The sequence below is a fragment of the Argopecten irradians genome, unplaced genomic scaffold, assembly GCF_041381155.1.
Source record: "Argopecten irradians isolate NY unplaced genomic scaffold, Ai_NY scaffold_0415, whole genome shotgun sequence".
NCBI lineage: Eukaryota > Metazoa > Mollusca > Bivalvia > Pectinida > Pectinidae > Argopecten > Argopecten irradians.
Window position 1 is genome coordinate 19,298 of NW_027187882.1, and position 25,741 is coordinate 45,038.

The following is a 25,741-nucleotide window of genomic DNA, read 5'->3' on the forward strand; positions in this document are numbered from 1 at the left end:
ATTTGAAGTCAACAAACATTTCTCCCTACCTTGGACATATGACAGAAAAAATCTGGTGATTTCATTGGTTCTTAACCAGAGAATTTTAAAGACAACCAAGATTATTGCTCAAACGGTTCTAAATCAGTTTTACTGTCAAACATACGCAAAAGAGGGATCCTGCTGAAGCAATACTACTGTATAATTTTGAAAAAAAAAAAAATCAATATCAATATTGTTGTGACACTAATTAAATCATGCATTTCTGTAAAGTCTTGAATTGTTATCAATAAAATGAAAGATGGTGAAAATGAAATTTCAAACATGCATGTAAATTAGTATTATTGCTCATTTTAAAGAGGAAATATATGTTATCTCTTCCTATTTACTGGTCCCAGAATAGACTTGCGAAATCCTTTCAATACAAATTTGGCATTACAGAAATAAACATTCCTTTTATACATAACGCTGAACATATAACTGACATAATTTTAAATCATGAAACATGACTATACAGTGTACTTGTAATCAAAAACACTTCATTTGGCTTACTACATGCATGCACACATTACTGCATTAGGTTAACTTTGAAGTTTAATATCACAGTTCACTTATGCAGGAGTTAGCCTGGTAAAACACAAAGCTATACCTTGGTATAGGATTTTGGAATTTGAGTGCAACATAAGAATCCATGAAGAGACTCTTAGAAGTTTTCATATTGTAGTGTAATCAACCAATTAGGCTCTATGATATGATCCATGTGATTGGATACAGACCAACCATGTAAACAAAATTGAAAATGTTTAAAATATTGCATATTTTATTGTTTGTCAATATAAAACATAGAGCAGTTGAAAAAAATTGATAATGAAAGACAGCAATGAAATCTGAAAGGCAACAATATAAATAATGTATATATACATGTATGTTGTCAATGTGTTTTGTTCACTGTCATTAAATGCAGATTACAAAAAAGGTACTTTATATCTTACATAATGTAGCATATCCCACATTATTTAGATTTTGTGCACTTGAATTTCTAATGGGTTAGTAGTTTACTTTGCACAATCACTTAACTGTATGGTAAAACCCACATTAATTTATTGTATATATATAGTGCAAATAATGCTGAAACAAGATTTCATTTTGACCACCAAAATGTCGCACAGTATTAAATCTTAGAGTGATCTTATCCTTCCCTTCTTATATTTGTTCATACTGTACATGATGCTTTCCATGAGAATCACTATCACCATTATATATGCAGCATATGTCTTCATCCCAGACGACATCGAAGTTGAACCATATCATTCCAGGCTACACAAGGTAGACATAATGTAGCTGTAATTTGACACATTACAGTGAATCAGCTTAAGTTCCAGATGATGATCAACATTTTGATCTGTGGCTGATCAAGGGAATGCAACTCCATAATACTGATGGCCGGCGGAATTAAAACATTTGTATGAACACAGAAGTGCTCGAATAGGTACAAGTCCTGTGATATTAGTCAGATGAAGAGATCCTGAAATTCAAATTTTGAAAAACTTTATCATTGAAAATCCATCTTTTTAAATATCCAAGATTCCAAGAGACCTATAGCTAATATTGGGTCTTCAGTAATTTAAATGAATGACCTTGACAGTCATTAAAGTATTATGAAGTTAAATATGAAAATTCTTTAAGCGAAAGAATGCCGTAGATATATGCAGATATTAAATCAGTACCATTATGAGCTACATTAAAGATTATTTAAATGAAATTAAAATGACCTCCTATTTCAAGATTTTAATTTTATACACAGAGTATGGATATGTTTACTGGTAAAATTCATCAACAATTTTTCTATACCCATAAGAGGCCCATGCCAGCAGTTGATATGATGTTGTGAGCACAGGTTGTTAACTATTCTAAAGCTATATACTTACAGATTTTCTACAAAGCGTACACACTCCAGCCAGGGTGTTCAGGAGGATTCTCCACACACAGCCACTTGCCTGGCCTGGGCTTGATATCTGTGGATAATGGCGGATGCACGCCAGCATGTTGACCACCTGTAACAATTAAAAAACAGTCATGAGTGATAAACCTATATATGTAACTATCAATCGAATGACAAAATGAAATTAATCTAGATAGAATGACATGGCAAAGATCGTTTTATAGATTTTTTTTGCAAGAAAAAGAGAATATAAAAATTATTCATGAATTTAAAGTAAATTAGAACAGGTGTCTACTGCATACATTCAGGACTAGCACATCAAACATTCTGAATTTACATTAAAGCATTTGAAAAGAATGGGTTCCAATCATCATCCGAAACCATGAATGATCTTACTACATTAATACTCCACTAGGCTTATGATCGAATGGCAAAGCGAGATCATTTGTAGGTTTCTGTCATGGGGTAAAATATGGTTATTGTCAGTTTTTCAATTTTCACACAACTTTCAAATTGCTTTTTAGACTTTAAATTTGGCATTATAAATTGAATACTGTAGTACAAGAAAAATATATGATTTTCTTCAATAAGTTTCATTTTCAGGTAAACAAAGAACATGCAAACACTACCGGGTTACACTGTTGTGTGAAACTAGCACTACATACATCCAGCTAATTAGTGACCTGTAATTAAGACAGTGTGAAGTATGAACCACACAAGGTATGTGGTATATGTATCGGTGATGATCATTCTTTGGTCATGCACATCCTACTGTGATATAGATATGGATCTATGATAAAATCAAAAGCTACAAATCATATTACCCATAAACTTATTTATAGAATAGGAATCAATTGTCACGCCACACAAACTACATACAGTAGAGATACATGTATTAAAGTATAGATTGGCACTATTTTCAACACACACTTAGGATAAAAATGAAATTGTTAAATTAATGAGATCATGCTGTATCAATATCCTTATTTTGCTTTTATTAAACATAAAAAACAGTTTGTTTAAGATTTTTTAACAATATTTTTTTACTATTTTGATATATCATTTTTATAGTAGATAGACAATTTAAAAAAGTAAAATCATTTTCAATTGAAAGTGAAATTTCATTTTAAAATGTGCAATATTGTATTTGTTGAGTTAATTAAGACATGATTATTTTGAACAGACTTGGGTGTTTTTTATAATAACTATATGGTGAACTTAGTGGTACATTACATGTTTTTAACTCAGAGACCATACATTGTTTACTAAGAATATAATTTAATTGTTTCATTGAAATAAAATGAAAGCAAAAACAGACAAAGTTTAATGTTTTTCTTTTTCTATTTTTGTGGAAATTATCAAAATTGATTAACTGCACAAATCTATACATGTTTACTTTTTTTTTAAATTAAAACAAAATTGAAGTAAATCACTAAAAAGATGAAATTACAAAAGATGCACTCAATGCAATTATTTAAAAAAAAAAATATGTTCAAAAACTTAAAATTTCTATTATCAACCCTAGCTTAGGAGACTACAATCACAAATACTTATAATCTTAAAGGCGATACATGTAACATGCAGGTGAATGATAGATCTAAATCAGCTGTATACCTCTTTTCAGGATGCCTAGATATTTTCCATTACAAAATGCAATAACATATATTACCAATAACAAAATGAAATAGAGATTCCTTCATATCATAGATTGAGCAATCGGTCATGATGAAATCACAACCAAGTTTTTTTTTATTCTATATAAATTTTATGATTTTCAAAAAATTTAACAATACTTATCGATGTTTAAATTCTGATAAATAAATGTAAACCCAACAATAAAAAACAATACTATATATATTACTGTAAAAAGAGTCTTGTCTTTATTTGTGCATATATAAAATTTAGAAGTGGAGCTAAAACAATAAAATAACAATTAAAAACATTAAAACAAACAATATAGACAATATTACTACATGTAATGGAGAATTATTATAATCTTTTATGAAGTATAACTGTAACACCTACCTGTCTTTTAAAATTCTTTCAATACATATCTTGGCTGTTATTTCTGGAAAAAAAAAAAAAAAAAACAATGTTAAATTCTATTTGAAAACTATTTTAAAAATTCACAATTAAATAATTAGCCCTAAAATCCATACACAGTGGGAAATATGACTTGAAGTACTCACCTGATAGATGTACCGAGATAGAAAGAGTTATATCAGAATAGAGTTCTCGGTTAGGTTACCTACTTGAGGGAGAGAACCACCTCCTCCTGGACTGAATGCACAGGTAGTGTGTTGTAATAATGGTTTTCTCCCTCACAGTACATTTCCTTCAGAGGTAGATCCCCTAGCTGAAAAATGGTATCAAAATAACGGGAATCAGAAAAAAAACAAGACGCCCAATGGGCCTTACCACTCACCTGACTATTAATTAGACAATACATCATATTAGTAGGACAGTACACAGTTTATCCTTTTCAGCAATTTTTTCACCCCTGTGACCTTGAATGAAGGTCAAGGTCATTTGTTTGAAGTTTGTAGCCCTTCATCCAAGCATGTCATAGGAACAGTCTCTAGGCCTCTTATTTATTCACAAAAAGTTGTTTAGAGATTTAAGCCTTTTTGCCCCTGTGACCCTTGAAGGAAGGTCAAGGTTATTATTCATATGAACAAACTTGGTAGCCCTTCATCCCAGCATTGCTACAGGCCAAATATCAGATCCCTGGGCCTTTCAGTTATTGAGAAGAATTGGTTTGAATGAAATGTTTATGCACAGCAGACAGTGCATGACGACGGACAATGCATGATGACAATAGGTTCATCCCTGACCCGAAGATCCTGACCTTTGGGTCAGATGACCTAAAAATAAAATATGCACCCACAATAAATATTCACCAGATTTTGTGACCAAAGTGTTTTCTACCCAACTTAAGTTTTTACAGGACTAGAAATGAAAAATTCAATTGTTATTACTTGAATAATTGAAGTCCCAGTCAAACTTTCGGTGAAAGCAGGGATTAAAAACATATTCCTAAAATGCCCATGAAAAAAAACCTTAAAATAATCTAAAGATCTTTATAATTACCTCTGGTTGGAAAAATCCTTAGCTCATTGGCTGCAATATCAATTACTCTTAATTTGTAGCATTTCCCCAGACTCTGAAAAAAAGGAAGGTTAATAATAATTATAAGTCATGGAGCAGTTTTAAAAGCCATCTGCAACAAAAAAAAAGGAAAAAAAATGTTTTATTACAAAAAAATCTTTTCTCAAGAGTTTATTTGATCCACATACGCATATAATTATCAAGAAGTCAAGAACCAGATGATTTAAGAATTTATCATAATTTAAGAATCCCTATATTTGATAAACAAATTATCTAAAGATTTACAAAAAATATGTACAAACCTCTGGTAGTTCCCTGATTTTATTTTTTCTGTAAATAAAGTTTCTCTAAATTCACGAGAAATCCAAACTCCAAAGGAAGACTGGTGAGTTGATTACCAGCCGCTCTGAACTCTTCAAGGCGAAGCAAGGCACATATCTCAACTGGTAACTCTGTCCAGTTTGTTATAATCCACCACTGAGATGCTGAAGGCTTGTCAGTCTATAAGTAAAGATAAATATATAATTTGATTGATTTGTATTTCATAGCAACAGTGAGAATAAAAAGGATTTCATTACCTATTATAAACGATTCAATATTCATTCCATTATCACAAAACTTGAAAAAAATTGATATTTTAGTTGAAAGTTATGTTTTATTTGATGTCTTATTTTTTTTGCAAATATTATATACATGTATTTCAAAGAGACACCCAATAACTGCTAATGGATAGTATACAAGGTCATATAGATATGCATTCAATGCAAAAACTTAAATCTATTTGGCATGTAATTATTATTTTATATACACATACATGTTATTAACTTCAATGTACTAATTAAAAAATAGTGTATCTGAACAGAACTATCCTGCTACTATTTAAGAACACAAGATGCCCATGGGCCTTAACAACAAAGACATATAACCACTATATATATTGGCCCATCAGGCCCTTGAAGTCGGTCACTGATTTTATAAATTTGACGTTTTAATCTATGAAGATTATATTTGGTTCCTCCAAAATCTGTGGAATTCAGAAGAAAGATTATTGGAAATGGTTATTAAATTATTTTGACCGCGTCCCGATTTGGCCCCGCCCCTCTGACCCCTGGGGGTCGGTCCAGGGACGCAATTTGGGTATGACGTATTACGATAAAATCTCTATTCTTCTGGCTAATAATATCTAATCCCAGATTGGACTAATTTTTCTAACGAACACTCTGCAAATAATGTTCAAAAAAACATGTTTTTGTTTTTCTATATAAACTATAGTAAATTCTGACCCGACCCCTCTCCCAGGGGAAAATCTGAGATTCCAGGGCCATAAGTGAGAGGTGTAATTGCACATTTTTTGTTAAAGGCCTTTTTTAAAACACTTTTTCCAATCAATGAAGAGTACTTTTGAATTCTACCAGTTCCAGAATCTCAGAAAAAAATTTTTTGGAAGTTTTAGTTCCTATTGACCCCTTTTGGCCCCGCCCCTAAGTCCCTTGCGGGGATACAGCCATGGACAAATTTGTTTGATATCATTCAATGGCCATATCATAAGGGATATAATTTCTGACCAACATTTGACTAATTTTCCTATCATTAAATAATCAAATAATGCTCAAAAATGTGTTTTCCATATATAAACTATATGTGATAACCTTTAACCCTATCCCCAGGGGGAAACCTGAGACCTCTGGCATGGGTTCAAATAATTTTCACAGTTTTTTGGTATAGGAGCGGCCTTAAGACCCTTCCAATTCTACCGATGGGTATTTGGTTCCATACAAATCTTTGTGAGATTCAGAAGAAAGATTGTTTGAAATGTTATCCTTTTTGACCCCTTTTGGTCCCTCCCAGTCTGGCCGCTGGGGCTTGGCCAGGACCAATATGGATACAGTGTTAAAATGCTACATTTATTTTGTATTTCAGGCTAATAATTCTGATCCAATGAAAAATAAGCAAATAATGTTCATATATGTGTTTTTCCTATATAAACTATGTTAACTTGACTCCCTCCCCTAGGGAAACATGAGACCCCAGGGTCATATTAATTCACAATTTTTGTAAAGAATCTTAAGACCTTTCCATCTATGAAGAGTATTTGATTCCACCAGTTCCAGAATTTCAGAAGAAGGTTTTTGAAGTTTTGGCCTATTTCACCAATTTTGGCCCCGCACCTTAGGCCCCTCTGGGGGTCAGTCATAGAAAATTTGTTCATTAGGATTCAATGGCCATCTCATAGGGATAATTCTGACAACGTTTGACCTTTCTATCTATGAAGAGCATTTGATTCTACCACATCTGTGAGTGGATAAGAAGATTTTTGAAAATTTTAGACAATTTTACCCCTTTTGGCCCCTACCACAGCCCCTGGGGGCTGGGGTAATTCACAATTTTGATTGGCGTTATGCCTTAAAAAGGTTTGTGCAAATTTTCATTGAAATTGCTTCAGCGGTTTTGGAGAAGTCGAAAATGTAAATTGTTTACGGACACACAACGCATGACACACGACGTCTCAGGCGACCTAAAAAAGTAACGTTTACCCCTCCCTGAAAGGATAATATAAACTGGATATTAATCAAAAGTAAATTACCTGCAGATTTCTGGAGGAAATGTTTTCAGCTGATTTTGAGTTCAAATTCAAAAATGTGAGATTCCTCATATTTGCTATAATTGAAAGAAAACATCAAATATAAAAAAAATGGCCATCAAATATCGGAAGGAATCTTATAAATAAATGTAACAACAGCCAACTAACTTAAAAGAGCCATTTTTAAATTGAAGGGAAATGGTATCAAAGTAATTAATTTACAGCAGCACCAAAATATACAAATCAGTTTGCATCATTTGGCTAACATTTAGTAAAAATAACATTTCAAATATATCTTAATTCTGATACCATGTATGTTAAGATTATTTTTTCATATTTTTTTAATTTATTCAGAAATTGTCCAAATACCAATTAACATGAAAGAAAACCCACTCTTTCACAGGTACATTTCTTCAATACCAAGATATGTATACATTACTTAGAACTTTAGGAGACAGATTCTGTAGCTGATTATTAAATAAATGAAGTTTCTCCAGCATGGTCAGGTATTCTAAAACTTCAGGTAAATCTTCTAGTTCATTATTCCCCAAGTTCAAGATCTGCAGCTAATGAAATCGAAATAAATCAACACCAAGTTGAAATTGTATCAAAAGAATATCAGTTAACATCGAACACCATTGCATGAATTAAATAGTAAATTTAACCATAAGAGATTATTAAAAGTAAAATATCCAACAATCTATACTGGATGTTTAAGGTATCCTATAGCCTTAAGTTTTTATTTGTGTGTCATCTACTCATCCCTAGTATTTACAATTAATGTAATTTTGCTTACAAATATAAGTGTCCTGAATTTATAATTAGATAAACTAGATTAAAATATGGAATGACCTATCATTGCCATATTTGTGTCTGTAAGGCCAATTTAAAAAAATCTTCTTGTTTCCAGTAACAACCTTAAAAAATGAAGGGTTGGTAGGTAGGATTTTTTTTATTGATTATTTCCTTTTCATCCCAGTTTCTTGCAGTGAAAAACTAAAATAACTTTATTCAACCTTAATATAAGCTATGGATTTTAGTCACAGGGTATTATTGATGTTTTAAATTTACAGAATCATCAGAATGTTTAAAAAAATATGATTTTTTTGCAAAACTGCCAAAAATAAGGTTGTTATTTGTTTACTGGAAGGCAAAACTGATAAAAAAGTTTTTGAATAGGCACTGATTTTAAAGGTTTGGTCGGGTTACCGGAAACACATGTATTTTTTTGTTTGGCCTTATTGACACTTCCTAGGATAGAACATATTAATATTAATTATATGTAATGACATGTTGCCTTAAAACATACAGTGTATGTACATGTACTCCAATAAGAGTGCATCTCTCTACATGGCCTTTGGCCACTTATAAACTATAACACATGGGTGAGCATATAGATTCAAATACAATTCAATACCCATGGACTTTGAAATTGTGTCCTTGCGGGAAGTCTCGTGTCTCCATGCAGACAGCCATGTTTTTATTCTCATAACAGTTAATTTATCAGCATGACAAGTTTTGAAATTTTCTCTACATACATGTATGTATATGTGGAAAGTATCATCAGGATACACTTTGAAACAACTGTAAGTAGTTTTAGATATCTATACAAAAACAAGAACGACACAATAAATGCACTGGTCAAAATGTCAAGCGCAAAGCACCATCAGCTGTGACATCATGAGTCTAGCTTGTTGCTTAACGTGCCGTGAATACAAATGTATGACGACTGTCGATGTATAGCTAGACACAAAACATCCACCAATAGTCATTCTGAGATTATAATCCTATATAATATTTACAATGTTTTACATTACTTTGTAGTTGCGCTCTACTTAGTTTAAAATACAAAAAATGTACATGTTATTAGGCAACTCACTTTTGCAAGTCAACATATACATCCCATATGATCAGATGGAATAACAACCCATATAGCCTAAGTATAAGGACAGTACTAGACCTATTTGTATAGACGGAAAACGTTGTGATTTGATTCGCAACTATACAAGATTTTAATAAGCAGGATAAAGTAGTCTCAGACACAATGTTTGTATTCGACCATACCAGTCGACCGAGGAAATACCACAAAAACTGTTCAAGAGACAGGTCAGGCTGAATACAAGAAAAATGCCTTCTCCAATAGAGTCGTCAACACTGGGAATGCTATTAACCACGAGTTAGTAAACGCCAAGTCAATTCACCAGCTTTTAAGATCAGCTAAGAATATTGGAAGACCAACAATCGGAAGATCATCCTTGTTACCTGAAAGAGAAACTGACTTAATTCTATAGACCAAATTTGATCGGTCTAGGTCTTTTAAGTTTGTTTTTTTCCTCGTAGTATCAATCTTTGTAGATGTAAAAAACACATATCTAGTTTTCCTATTGCTCTTGGATATTTTATTTTTTTGGTTATTGTTTAACTATAAATTTGTGCGTACAAAGTCGGGGTTCTATCTCCCAAGTCTTTGGTTGTTCCTTTCAACAAGTGCTCGAACGAGCAAGGTGTCCGCCATTTTGACGCTTTTGTTGCTACACACATGCAGAGCTAGCATTTATAAAAGTTGTATTAGATATTTTGATATTGATGTGTAAAAGGAATATAATTGTGTCAATTGTTATTTCTATATATATTTTTTATTAAAACTTTAGCTTTAAGTTGTTATTTACACCAAATTAATATTTTTTTTTTACGGAACTGCGGCAATGTTAACCAAACAAGGAAAAATTCAAAGTGCTTCCGGTTCATTGACGAGGGAAATACGTTTCACCAGAGCAGGTTTTGTAACGTTAATTTAAGATGTTTTCTTGAATAGGATTCGTTCGATTTTGTTGTACAAGTATACATAAGCAAAAGAAGACTATTTTAAGTGATATACTTTTTAATATTTTGTTTTTGTTGGCTGGAGATTTTGTTGTCAAATATGTGATTCCAGGAATTCGTCTGCTCCAGCACTAACTTATATGCAAGCTTGTTGTATGGAATTTGCTTTTCTATCTACGATAAAAACATGGAGTAACTTGTCCTTGTAACCATGTCTTCATTTGTTGAGCCCGATGATGATCCTTCATTGCATAGACTTGAAGGGTCAACGGGAAAGGAAAAGGGCGGCCTGATTATAAAAAAGAAATCAAATCACGAATTCACAAAACCCAAACAAGTGGCTAGTCCAAGAGTGTCTCTATTGGGATTGGATAGATTAGCAGCTGCTAAACGTCTGGGAGATCGACCAGATGATGATTTGAGAAAAAAATCTAGAGTAATGTCATACCAAGATGATGAGGACAGTGGTAGCGATGAAGACCTTGATGAAAACAAAGATAAATCTAAAAGAGATAATCACAAAGGACATAAAGACAGGTACAGTATACACAGAAGTGTCTAGGGCTGTGGATTGTCTAACATGTGGCGATCCGATCCGATCCACGATTCGAGGTTGACGATTCACAGATCGGACCACGAATCACCAGTTAGATACAAGCAAAAGATTCAATTGAAGTCCGAAACTGTTTTTATTGATAAATCAATAATGCTCTTATATATTGATAAATGTTTGATTGATAATAAAACCATTTTTAGCAGTTTTACATTCCTTATCATTAAGCAATAGAGTTACAGGTGAAGTGCAGCAGGATTCAGTCACTGCAACTGTAAAAAAAATCAAATCATTTGAATTTTGAAATGACGTCAACTCAAAAACACTACTGCACATCAATTACGGCATGAAATCATCATGGTAAGGCATAAATAACCATATGAAAATATTTTCACTGTTACTTTTATTTTGGTCAAATACAGAATAAACATTGAGATTAAGAAAAAAATATTTAAAATTAAAATCTATAAGAGTAGTTACAATTTACTTTGGTTCTAGGCCTATAGTTTTCATTTTTAATCAAGTGATTTATGATTTTGACTCATAATAACCTACCTTTCGTTTTTGACATGGGGTTCACATCTACATACTCAGTAGCCTAATGTAATATATTCGTATTTTTACATATTTCCGACCCGTAATGAAAACGAAATCAATTATCATCTTTTACATCTCTAGAATTTAATAATTGTGCTTTATCATTATAATTTTATGAAGAATTCACAACACTGCATCGAAGCGTGGATACGAAAATAACATGTTGCTAGCTTTACTTTACGCAGCTCTTGTGTACTTCCGGTTTACTTCAAAGTGAAAACATCGATGATATTTAGATTTTAGTGTACATTCCTTCACATTTTTGAGCTATGACAGCATTAAAGAAGGTATTATTTTTTGCTTTTGAAAGATCGCGATCCACAAATATCAGGAGTAACGAATACTCGTATCCGATCTTTCTCAATAATTCGTGAATACTTGAGTACTCGGATACTCGTTACAGCCCTAGAAGTGTCCTGATTGCTTTGAATGACTGCTGGCAAGCGACAAGTTCTCGTTGAGTACCAGTTCTCGCCATCGCATCTCTACAATTACCATGCAAATTTAGTCAATAAAGCCTTCTTCTGATAGAAGACACTACCATGCTGATTTCCACAAAAAATTGTTTCAAAATTCGTCTGCGACTATTCAATTACATTTGGGATGGAGAGAATTGGTACTCGGCGAGAACTGGTCGCTTGCCAGTATGGTTTTTATATATATATATATATATATATATGTATTTTTACTTATTTTTTAGTAATGTATCTTGCATGTATAGCCATTATAATTTTACTCTTGTCCTTGTTGGCACTGTACATGTATATTACCATGAAATCTCTCCATACCCATAAATAAAAGGATTATATCCTCAACTAGTTTGGTCTTAATCAGGTCTCAACAGGGCCCAGTTTCATTAATATTCAACAACATTTCTAAGATTTAAAAGCCTCAATAGCAAAATTTCCAATTATTTCAATTTTAACAAATTTTAATGCAAATACATTGTAAGAAGCAAATGGATTTGGCATCAGGCAAAGCCTTTATTAACCATCTCCAAAATTTAAATTATATTAATTAACAGAAGTTTAGTAATTTCCTTTACTTATGTAATATATATGTGGATATGGTTATTTTAAAATTTTTCCTTAATTAAATTTCAGCTTAATGTACTTATTAAATGTTGATGAAACTGGGCCCTGATTTGCTATGAAAATGTTTGTTTATTGATTAATATTGTGTAACCTGCTTGTAGTAAATGGCCCAATCTTTGTCCTTCGAGTTGGCAAAGTAGAATAGTTTAAAACTTGCTTATGATTTATGAAATTCATACCGGTATATAAATAATAAATGTGTATTTTCATTGTAAGATTTATCAATTCTTTAACATGTATATTCAAATGTACATGTATACAGATTGAGTAAGTCTCTGTTTTCTTATTGAAAATTGTTTATGATCAAGAATATCATTAGATCTAATTATATCATTAATTTGCCTTTTGTAGAAATTATCGTCAATCTAGAATTGAGACACCATCTCATCCAGGTGGTGTGAGCAGTGAGGCAAGAGATCGACAGAAACAACGACATAAAGACAGAGGAGTTTATGCATCAAGTTCTTCAAAAGACAAAGACAGAAGAGAGAGAAGAGATGATAGACATAGCAGAGACAGAGATCACCACAGGCATAGAGATAAAGGTATAGATTGAAAAAGTTTAAGATTATTAACTTTACAATCATATTCAATGGACCCGCGATAATCCGGACGCCAATAGTCTGGAAAACTCACAATCCGGACGAAAATGTCAGGGAACGGATTTCCATTACATTATTTATACTCACTAGTCCTGAAATTCGTATTCCGAATCGGAACTCCATTTTGGAAACGGAGTATAATTTTCGCTAATAAATTCCCGCAATAATCTGTGGACAATTTGTTGTCGCCACGTGCCGAGAAGATCCAAGGCCAGCTACAGTCATGTGTAAAATACACACTGAGTGTGTTTTCATAACGACGGCTGCCAGGTCATAGCCACGTGTGTTTACCTGAACGTCTTTCACACGGGTACATGCAGTCATGTAATGGTTCATTGGTTTTCTATAGGAGATCAAACTTCAGTGTTGTAATTGAGAAAGGCAATATATTTTTAGCCGCACGCTTTTAAACATGTAGTTAGAGCTTGGGTACGGGTACATATGCTGTAGATACCTTTAATTACTTAATCGCGATTTGCGTGCAGAATATATCGCTATGAGTATCGGATACAATAAAGTGAGATAAAACTCACAAAATTAATAAGAATTTTAAATGTATATGAATCTATTCGAATTCATCGTCTGTTGTATAAGATATAAATTAAAGTCTACGGCACATGACATTTACATGTGTGTGACATTGTGCATGAAGCTATAGACTGAACAGGCGCATGGACGTTAAACACGTCCGTAAGTCAGAAAGCAAAGACTTGTGGAATTGGTCATTAAAAACACACAATATACAAAATAACAATTATATGAAAAAATATTCACAACTATTCATTATCATAGGTTTTTATTCCAAGAACGTAGGTGATATTGATCCTTGGTTAGGCAATTTGCCGTACGACAGTTCAAGAGTGGGATACATAGCTATATGCATACATAGTACACAATTAACGATGGCTTTAGGTTTCGTATTTTGAAAAAAAAAAGAAATACATTTATTTAATATTCTTAACGTAATGATATAAAAATACCTATAAAACATAACAAACGAAGTATTAATTATAATACACGTATATTACATAAAAGCCTATCATCGATTACAAGGTCAAGGCGAGTAACTTGTACGTGACAATTTAATTGACCAAGAACATGGAATTGGGCAGTCCGGAAAACTCGTAATCCGTACGGTTTAGGCTGGAAACGAAGGTGTCTGGATTATCGAGGGTCCACTGTATAGCATGCTCTTTAATGTTGAACAGCTTTAGGACTATAGTTTCCACATCTGATCGTGCTCTATTCATTTACAGACAGATCTAAATATATGATTTCAAACTTCTTCATCATTGATTATGATCAAATACATTCATACTTCATGGAAATTTATTAAGATTCTCGAGTGAACCAAACAGCCAAACTATGTGTATCACATTACAATACCTATTATTTTCATACTGAACCTTGATATATTGGTTACACTGCGATAATAATGTGCTCTAATATAATGACCTCTATTGTCATACTGTACTTTTTGTACACCACTGCATGTAAGCTGTGCCCTGATGACGGCCTGCCTTTAAGGCTGAAACATGTCAGCAACCAGCAGCACCAAATGAACCTAGAATATACCATTTAGTACCTGGCTCTGGAGTCGCACCTCTTATTTTTTCTATGATTATTATATAATTAGTTGTTATGTAGAACTAACATATACGGTATATATATCTTTCATATTTATTTTCATATTAAAGAGTTATCTGTCCTTGTGGATAGGTATTGATGTCACATGTTCCAGTTTGCATGTGTAATGTCATACGTACAGAAAACGATTCAAGTTTTTGTAAAAGAAAAAATTATGGATACCCACAAGGGAGGTAATTCTGCAATATGCAAAGAAGGAATACATATTGATAATATATATTTGTATCTGTTACCAGGTAATTGAACATTTTCATTCAAAAGTATTAAGATTTTCAGGACCTATAATATCAATATCACACTGTATTTCTTAACATAATCAGTACATAATTGATGTTGGACAGACCGACGACACAGAAGAGATGATAGAAGCGAAAGAAGTGACAGGAGTCATCGGAGAGACAGAGATTCGGAGAGGAGTCGCCGTAGTTACAAAGAATGGGAAGAAACTCCAGAGAGATTCCGTGACGCACCCCCTACCCCTGACTTTGGTGTTAAGGGTAAGTTGAAAATGTGATTGGTTTTGTTAAATGTATGAATTTCCATCAACAACTAGTGCTGTAAAAAATAAAGTAGGCACCTTAAAGATGCTCCACCGCTGTCAAATGGTATTTTTTCAATATCAAAAACAGCAGCAGACGATTTAGTATTTTTATTCAGTTACAAAAGTTACTCACTTTACACCATTACCGCCATTGAAAAGTTTGAGCTTCTAATTTTACTTCAAGTTGAAATTATAAAAAATAATTAATTGCATCCCAAAAAAATTCCGTGGCACTATATCCTATATGGAATGAGGTACTGATTGCTCATGACCCAAAGGCAAAATAAATTAGTTTATATTTTTTTTTGTGTTAATTGGACTTATGTATACACGATTAAACACTAATTATTGTTCAAATGATGAATATCATTTTTGCTCTGTCGGTGGTGGAGCATCTTTAACTCCCAAATTATTTATCTATTTGATTCATAATATGCAAAACATCAAAAGGGGGTATATAATATAGTCTGATATGGGATTTTTTCTTTTGCAAATTATGTGACTTGCTCTAAATCAAAGAATTTTCTTGATGTTATCAGCTTGATTTAAAATTTATTTAATTGATTAAACCTCCTTTAATTATTACTGTAATTGTAGACCTTATTGGTTTTAATGAAAAATATTGATTCACAAAACAATAATTGTAGTCTTTCTAAACTTTTGGTGATATATTACTGAAACTGATGTTAATTTTACAGATACCCCATCTGAATATGGCTGGGATGACGATGATGTGACTCCCCTAAAGCGATCCTCTTGGGATCTTCCTACTCCAAGAGTTAGCAGTGGTAATGATGGTGAGAGTAGTGCGAGAAGTCATCGCTCATCTTATGATAAAAAGTAAGTATGACAGAATAAATTGTGTCTATTATACAAGCATATTAAATCAGAGTAACAACTTACAGATGCTCAATCTAAAGGTGTTTTTCTCAATCCAAAACAGGAGCAGACAAATTAGTATTTTTCTTCAGTTACAAAAGTTATTTTTAATTACTTAACACCATTACCACCTTTGAAAAATTAGCTTCTTATTTCAATTTAAGATAAAAGTATAAAAATAATTCAATGCGTTCCGAAAAAAAAATCCATGGTACTACGCCCTGGAATGAAGTACTGATTGGGTATGTACAAAAAGCAAAAGGAATTATTTGATTTGTATTTTTGTGTTATTTTGACACATATATATACATGATGAAACATCAAATACTGTTCAAATAACAGTTATTGTTTATGCTCTGTCGGCGGTGGAGCATCTTTAAAGGTACACATAAAATATTAATAAAAGTACAAATTAGATTAATATTGAAGCCTAAATGGTATCCTTAATTGAAACATTTACACAATATTAATTTCTGGCATTTTGGTAAAAGTCAAATTGATAGAGTTACAGTACACTGCTCATCATTTAATGGTGATTCAAGTATATAACGTTTTATTAAAATTATCACCTAGACGATAATGATATTGACAATTTCATATAAGGATTAACCTCTCACTTTGTTTAGTTTATGAGATGATAAACCCAATGGAGCACAAGGTAAATTGTAAAAGTGTTTACGTATAATTTACCGACTTTATCATCTCATAATCTAAACAAAGTAAGAGGTTAATCCTTATATTTACAATATTTCCTTTAAACAATAAAATCAACCAGAACATCAGATACAATCATTGCCGTATGCTATTCGCCATCAAAATTATACTGCTGTCATGTTTAACTGTGCAACAGCCATTAAAAAACGCGCCATTGACTGACAGCTTTTTTTTTCAGGTAAAATAGCAATAAGACATTCAAAAAATTAGATATGTTTTATTGTATGTCTCCGATTGTTTCGTACATGTGTTATTTGTAAACATTGACACATGATTTTGTGGAATATCAAAAGAATTCTGAAAATGTTTACAAGTATCCATATGCACTGAATCGGGTCACGATCTGCACTCAAGTTATTGGGAAGTAAACAGATTTGCTCCAACTTAGTTTATCGATACAGAAACAGGGTCAATTGTAAATATACATTGTATTGATTTAAGTTTTGCCCTTGATGGTTATAACTGTTTAGAATATACAGTCCACTGCACAATACTGTTCCAGTCCTTTTTTTGTGAACATTTTTAAAATATTACATAACAGAAGCAGACGAGGTCCTAAAGAGACACCCCTTCCAACTCCGAGTTACAAATACAATGAATGGATGGATGGCAAGAAGAAGATACAGTACACACCAAGAGAAGCTGGAAGCAGGAGAGGTAGATTTCTTTTTTATTTTTGTATTTTCAAAGCAAAAATATTTAGTTTTAATTGGCATCTAGTCTGAATTGATTTTTGTTGGGGAAAAAAACCTATAAAATACATAGCTAGGTAAATGTATATAATATAAAATATAAAGCTAAAAAGAATATGGGACCCCCCCCCCTCCCCAATCACCCAAAAAGGAATAAAGATATAGTTGTTGTTCAAACTAATGATTTTTTTTTCAACCTAAAGTAACCAAAAAATTACTGATGAAATGAATATTTTCTTCCCTTATTTCTGACAGATAATCGTCAGGACCTTGAGTTTGAGTCTGAAGAAGCTAGGCTAGACTGGGAACATGAGCAGAAGAGACTTGACCGTGAGTGGTACAGTATGGACGAAGGCTATGACGATACCAATAATCCTTTCTCTGGAACTTCTGATGAGTATACTCGCAAGAAGGAAGAGGAGATGGAAAAGAAGAAGAAAAAGAGAATGACTGCCAGACAGAGACAAATAAATAAGGTTTGTATTGATGGTTATGGAAGTTACTCATTGTCTAAAGATAGTACATGATTCTAAAATTACATTAACACGTTCATCCCTGAAAATTCATAATGAGCTATCTGCAGGGGTGAATAAACTAATGCAAAACTTATATTTTAAGGCACTGTTTTCTCATTTCTACAGTTCTGTATGATTTTTATGAGGGCTGAGTTGCTTGCTAAGGGGAGCAGTTGAGCTTGAAATATTCCATCTGTATCGCAATAGAAACAGATGTTTTTTATTACATGCATACAACAAAATAAGAAAAAGAAAGTTTAGAATCATATGCATTCAATAAGCTTTTAAATTTAATAAATGAGTTATCCATTTGCATATACAAATTATGTTTATCATCTGGGTCAATTTCCTGTTCAGACATAATAATCGTGTTCTTGATCATCTGAATTTTTCTAGTAGGTAGGTACTCTTGTTTTTATCTTTCATGTTTAGCAACAAGTATGATTAGTGTAGATATTTGATGTTCTTTAGCAATTGTTGGTAGATGATATCAGATTTTCACATGTAATCTAAAATTGTCCATTGATGACCTTGGTATTTTTTTCACGTTTACTATTCTCTAGGATATTGAACTCTGGGAAACAAACAGAATGCTTAGAAGTGGAGTTGTTACCAAGACTGATTACGATGAAGATTTTGATGATGAAAACGAGGCAAAAGTGCATCTCCTTGTTCACAATATAGTTCCACCATTTCTTGATGGACGTATTGTTTTTACAAAACAGCCAGAACCTGTGGTTCCTGTGAAGGTGAGCAATATCCACTTATGCATTTTATATAATCTACGTTTTTACTGCAACCCCACTTTGTAATCTGACCGCCTCCGGTTATTTTGACATAATTTTCATTGTGACGTCTCAATTATCATTCCAGCAATCGTGGAAGATTGTTTTTGAAATGGATGTTCTGTCTTAGACAATAATGAATTGGTTTATTTATAATGGTTGCAAAAAATCTTTGATTTTGCTAAAAAAAAATGGATAACAAATGTAAATATAAGCATTTAAAGGGACAATTCGGTAAAAGAGTACATTAAAACATGCACATATTTCGGAAACAAACCAGTTCTAATGGAAATTAGATAAGTTGGTTTTAATGTAATATGCTAGAAAAGCCCACTGTAGTCAATTGCATGTGAAATGTTCAATCGTCATTACGCATAGCCATGTATGCTGAACCCTGACCCTTGCCTGTGTAATAAAGATTTTTTTTTGTCTAGAACTACTCAAAACGCTCTAACAGTTGTGTTAACATTATCAGATGCATGTTCTTGTCTAAAAATAATTTCATCAACTCCTCAGTGGTTATGTATTGCATTTGTTTAACGTGCGTGACTTTGACTCGGGTAAGGGTACAGCGTACATGTTGTACCTGCTTAATAGTATTGATCAACGATTTGGAATTTCAATGGTATTAATCAAAATACTTAACCAAGTTGTGGAATTTTTCACTATTTCTTGTTATATGTTTCATAAGGAATGTAGAACAATATATTTATGTCATATTTTGCTTCGTGGTTATGTAATGAATTAGCCTCACGGAATTGTCCCTTTAACTGAAAACAGTAAGCAAATATGGGAGTAAGAAAGCCAACTAAACAACGGCAAACTCTACATGAAGCACTCTCGCATGTTTCAATAAATTTAAAACTGTTAAATTATGGTTGCAAAATTTTCTTGTTTTAGTAATCTGCTTTAATTTTCTTGCTATCCTTATGCAGATTTAAAACAAAAAATATGTGTCATTTCTAGATCTTGTATTTTATTTTGTTGTTATATGATTTTATTGTTAGGATCCAACGTCAGACTTGGCTCAGGTAGCCAGAAAGGGAAGCTTGGTTGTGAGGAGATTCAGAGAGCAGAAAGAAAAACGTAAAGCTCAACAGAAACATTGGGAAGTGGCTGGCACAAAGATTGGGGATATCATGGGTATAAAGAAAAAAGAGGAAGAGGTATATCTCAAATAGAGAATACTGGTTGTGGTTTGTTAGGAAAAAAAACTTGCAATAAACAAAATAAACAGGTCTTCTTGTCCTGAAAAGTCAAATTGTTTCCTGGATGAGTGAATTTTACAAGCTTAATTGTCCCATGGGCAAGTAAAAGAATCAAAAAATTTTACAGACTATTTGACTTTTATTTTCAGTTTTATTGAGAGAAATTAACCTTTAGTTAATGATTTTTTTGTCATCAGGAGGACAAGGTGGATGAGAAAGGAGAATTGGATTATTACAAAGCTGACCACAAGTTTGCTGATCTTCTCCAAGACAAAACAGAAGCAGTCAGTGATTTTGCTAAGGCTAAGTCTATGGCTGAGCAGAGGAAATTCCTGCCTATATATGCCGTTAGAAATGAGGTAAGACATTTAATTAATATACTTGTATCAACCTATTTATTTGATAAATATTACAATATTTATTTGAGTCTTCAAACATGTGGGGGCAAAATTACAATTTTGCCTATTTGAATCTCATCTTTAGAAACATCTATGCAAATATAGTACATTCCTCTATACAAGTTTTCATTAAAAAGATGAACAGTATACTTGAAATAAAGTTTGTCCACTCTGTTATATATTCAGATGTGGAAATATATTCAGATGTGGAAAGGGAATGTTGGTCATTGATAATTTTGTTTGATAGATTTGAAAGACTACTAAATGAAATGCTCTTTATCATTAAAAAGACTAGCAATTCTACGTTAACAGTGACTGTAAATTCCTGATTATTCAAATTGTGTAGCTGTATAATTGTTTGTTCTTTCTTTCATTAGTTGCTGAATGTGATTCGAGACAACAGCATCATCATTATTGTCGGAGAAACAGGTTCCGGAAAAACCACACAGCTTACTCAGGTAACTTTTCAATAGTTACCATGTCTTTGTCAATAGTTACCATGTCTTTGTCAATAAATACCATGTCTTTGTGGGTTCAAATGCAATTGATTAAAATTAATTCAGTGTTTACTCCTACAAGTGTTTTTCTTAATCTTAAACATTAGATCTGTTGAACAGATGATGAAATGTCCTTTGAATTTCAGGTACAGTCAAATCTGCTTAACGACCGCCTGTATATAACGACCGCCTGTCTATAATAACCACCTGTCTATAACGACCAGTTTTTAGACTCCCGGTGAATTTTTAGCCCACCATCATCAGATGGTGAGCTATTCAAATCGTCTTTCGCCCGTGGTCCGTCGTCCTTCCGTCCGTCCTCCTTCCGTCCGTCTGTCCTTCTGTAAACAATTCTTGTTACCGCTATTTCTCAGAAAGTACTAAAGGGTTCGTTTTCAAATTTCAGTTGTAGGTCCCCTAGGGCCCTAGTTACTTTATACTGGCATTGTGCATAAAGACCACCTGTCTATTAATGTGGCTAACGGCCGGTCATTTTAGCCCCGTCAAAGTTGTCTAACGACCGGTCGCTGAGATTGACTTTTCGAGCACCGAGTACAGTGTGTATGTAGGCCTAGCGTCCCTTTGACCTACTTCTGGTAATTAACTCCGTTACTGAAGCCCTGTTTATACAGGACTGTAATGGTTTGATGTACAAATATGTTTGCCAATTTGAAGATGGAAATTTTAACGACCGTTTATGCCTATCAAAAACTGAAATTATGTTTGGTTGCGAACGCCATTAGCATGAAAAGATCACTGGTAAAGCGTGATTTTGAAGCCATAACTCGTATGATACGAGATGGTGGGCTATTTAAATCGGCCTGCGTCCGTGGTCCGTCGTCCGTCGTCTGTCCGTAAACAATGCTTGTTATCACTATTTCTTAAAAACTGCTGCAGGGATTTTGTTCAAACTTCACATGGAGGTTACCCTTGGTCCCTAGTTGTGCCATACAGATTTTGAGGCTGATCAGAAAAACAAGATGGCCGCCAGGCAGCCATTTTTGATTTTGGCAGTTGAAGTTTGTTATCGATATTTCTTGAGAACTACTGAAGGGATTTTGTTCAAACTTCACATGGAGGTTACCCTTGGTCCCTAGTTGTGCCATACAGATTTTGAGGCTGATCGGAAAAACAAGATGGCCGCCAGGCAGCCATCTTTGATTTTGGCAGTTAAAGTTTGTTATTGATATTTCTTGAGAACTACTGAAGGGATTTTGTTCAAACTTCACATGGAAGTTACCCTTAGTCCCTAGTTGTGCCATACAGATTTTGAGGCTGATCGGAAAAACAAGATGGCCGCCAGGCAGCCATCTTTGATTTTGGCAGTTGAAGTTTGTTATCGATATTTCTTGAGAACTACTGAAGGGATTTTGTTCAAACTTCACATGGAGGTTACCCTTGGTCCCTAGTTGTGCCATACAGATTTTGAGGCTGATCGGAAAAACAAGATGGCCGCCAGGCAGCCATCTTTGATTTTGGCAGTTGAAGTTTGTTATCGATATTTCTTGAGAACTACTGAAGGGATTTTGTTCAAACTTCACATGGAGGGAACCCTTGGTCCCTAGTTGTGCATAATGCATTTTTGGACCAATCGGTGAACAAGATGGCCGCCAGGCCGCCATCTTGGATTTCGATAGTTAAAGTTTGTTATGGCTATTTCTCAGAAAGTACTGAAGGGATCTTTCTCAAATTTCATATGTAGGTTCCCCTAGGGACCTAGTTGTGCATATTGCATTTTGGGACCAATCGGTTAACAAGATGGCCGCCAGGCAGCCATCTTGGATTTTGTTATTCAAAGTTTGTTATCGCTATTTCTCAGAAAGTACTGAAGGGATCTGTCTCAAATTTCATATGTAGGTTCCCCTAGGGACCTAGTTGTGCATATTGCATTTTGGGACCGATTGGTCAACAAGATGGCCGCCAGGCAGCCATCTTGGATTTTGTTATTCAAAGTTTGTTATCGCTATTTCTCAGAAAGTACTGAAGGGATCTGTCTCAAAATTCATATGTAGGTTCCCCTAGGGCCCTAGTTGTGCATATTGTGATTTGGGACCGATCGGTCAACAAAATTGCTGCCAGGCAGCCATCTTGGATTTTTATATTCAAAGTTTGTTATTGCTATTTCTCAGAAAGTATTGAATGGATCTTTCTCAAATTTCACATGTAGGTTCCCCTAGGGCCCTAGTTGTGCATATTGTGATTTGGGACCGATTGATCAACAAGATGGCCGCCAAGGAGTCATCTTGGATTTTGATAGTTGAAGTTTGTTACCGCTATTTCTCAAAAGGTACTGAAGCCATATGTCTCAAATTTTATATGTAGTATGTTTGAAAAAGTTTAAAAAGTAGAGAAAAGATCCATCTTTCCTTTGTCAGATATAGATCATTCTTTGGTGGGGGGATCTCTTGTCGATATTAAGCATTGTAATGCTACTAAGAAATGGCCTGTACCTAACCTTTTTCAAATTAGGCCTTTAAATTTACATTCGATTTCTTCACGATTATAGAGTCAGTCGGATTATTGCCCTATGTAATCTGGGTATTTTTGATGTGTTTATTAATAAAATACGGTCCCATAACTTGGTAGAAATGCTGTTGAAAAATAATATGTGTACCTGCATTGTGATTTTAATAGTTTTGAAGCTATATATTGTGAGAAAACGCCTCCAAATCGATCTTTCATATCCCCAGATTAATCTGCCAGAACTAGTTACACGGCAACATTACATACGCATTGCCAGCGAGAAAGTGTTGTACAAAATATTACACGCATACATTGTCCGAAATTAATCTTGAACAGATAATTCCAGGCCATGTCAAGTCAGTAATAAGGTAATTATTATCTTCATAGCTGAAAAAATTTACTACTAGTGTGTATCAAAATGAGCTGATTTTGTTATGATCGAAATTTCCGCTTGCATTTGAAAGCCCCATCCAAACATTAAAAAAGTAAATGAACACAAATCACAGAAATATATTGACACAATTAGTTATTAAAGATGCTCCACTGCTGACAAATGGTATTTTTTCACTATAAAAAACAGGAGTAGACGATTTAGTATTTTTCTTCAGTTATAAAAGTAACTTACTTTATACCATTACCACCATTGAAAAGTTTGAGCTTCTAATTTTACTTCAAGTTAGAAATATGAAAAATAATTAATTGCATCCCGAAAAAATTCCGTGACACTATATCCTATATGGAATGAAGTACTGATTGCGCATGCACCAAAGGCGAAACAAATTATCTGATATTATTTTTTGTGTTAATTAGGCATATATATACACGATTAAACACCAATTATTGTTCAAATGATTAATATCATATATGCTCGCGTCGGCTGTGGAGCATCTTTAAATAATGCATGGTAATAAATATTTTTTTTTTTTTTTTTTTTTTTTTTTTTTTGTAATTTTTTATTTTTTGTCAAACAATACATCAGTTTTACATTAATCACATATTCATGAATTATTGATATAGTTATCTTCCATGCACATCTTTCACTCTGCCATTCTTTCATTCATCATTATAATTTCATTGTTTGATTTTTTTATAGAGAGAGGGGAGGGAGAGAAAAAAAAAAACAAAAAAAAACAAAAGAATTGGGAAGGAAAGAAGGGATAATGGGATGAACTAGAAACGAGAGATCGTGAAGTATAATATTTAAATGTAGATATATTCTTATATGAAGAATAATGAATCAACTAAATGAAAACACGATTAAAAAAAAAGAAAAAAGAAGTAAAGAAAGAAAAAGAAAGAAAGAAGGGGGAAAAAAAAGAAAAAAAAAAGAAGAAGGAGGCAAGAAGTTAGATAGTCATTCTATATTTGATAGTTACAATAATATTATTGAATTAAAAATTACTGCTCAACATCCTGATCAAAAGCAAGCATGACACATGTATGTGTGACAACAAATAAATATATATTCTATTTTAATAAAAGATATGTGCAACTGTCAGGGATTTGTGAGTTCTACTAGCTTTATCCATTTTTTCCAATCTTTGGTAAATTTTTTAAAAGTTTTTTCTCCTTTTTTATAAGCTATATATCTTTGAACATAATAATAATCTTTAATACAGTTTAAAAAAGCCATCACATTTAAAGAACCATGTAAACATCTTGTTTTATAAATATACTGTTTGATAAAAAGAACAATTTCATTATCGATTCTTTGATATATTCCGTTATGATTAAATTTTCCGAAAAGCATAGTTTCTTTATTAATTGCAAATGGTATAAACAGAATATCTAAAAGACTTTCAAAATTAGCTAAAAAATCCTGAACTTCAGAGCATTCCCAAAATAGATGAGTGATTGTCTCCCTTTCTAAAGCACATAACAAACAATAAGGATTATTAGAGAGACCAATTTTACAAAGATAAGTGTTAGTTGTTAGTATATAATGGGAGATTCGGAACTGAAGCCACTGAAGTTTAGTATTATTGGTAGAGATGAAGGGTATATTATATATATCTTTCCATGTTTCTTGATCGTAGTCAAAAGAGGTTCCCCATTTAGTTTGACCAGTTATTACAGTATTGTTTTTGACAAGTGCTCTATAAAAATCTTGGACTCCACAAATG

General features: G+C 33.0%; 1 protein-coding gene and 1 pseudogene across 1 annotated transcript in view; one reads left to right on the top strand and one right to left on the bottom strand.

The window, feature by feature from the left end:
• Window positions 1-1,945: 1,945 nt before the first annotated feature.
• Window positions 1,946-10,125, bottom strand: LOC138312662 (leucine-rich repeat-containing protein 69-like; annotated as a pseudogene).
• A 232-nt stretch (window positions 10,126-10,357) lies between these two features.
• The window catches only part of LOC138312664 (pre-mRNA-splicing factor ATP-dependent RNA helicase PRP16-like), a gene marked incomplete at its 3' end in the record, with an annotated part of 28,267 nt that continues 12,883 nt past the window's right edge, over window positions 10,358-25,741 (top strand). Inside the window, 10 exon segments of the mRNA XM_069253447.1 lie at window positions 10,358-10,970; window positions 13,029-13,222; window positions 15,268-15,423; window positions 16,166-16,307; window positions 17,602-17,717; window positions 18,008-18,228; window positions 18,831-19,016; window positions 20,060-20,218; window positions 20,458-20,619; window positions 21,036-21,116. Of these exon segments, the coding sequence (XP_069109548.1) occupies window positions 10,645-10,970; window positions 13,029-13,222; window positions 15,268-15,423; window positions 16,166-16,307; window positions 17,602-17,717; window positions 18,008-18,228; window positions 18,831-19,016; window positions 20,060-20,218; window positions 20,458-20,619; window positions 21,036-21,116 (1,743 nt within the window).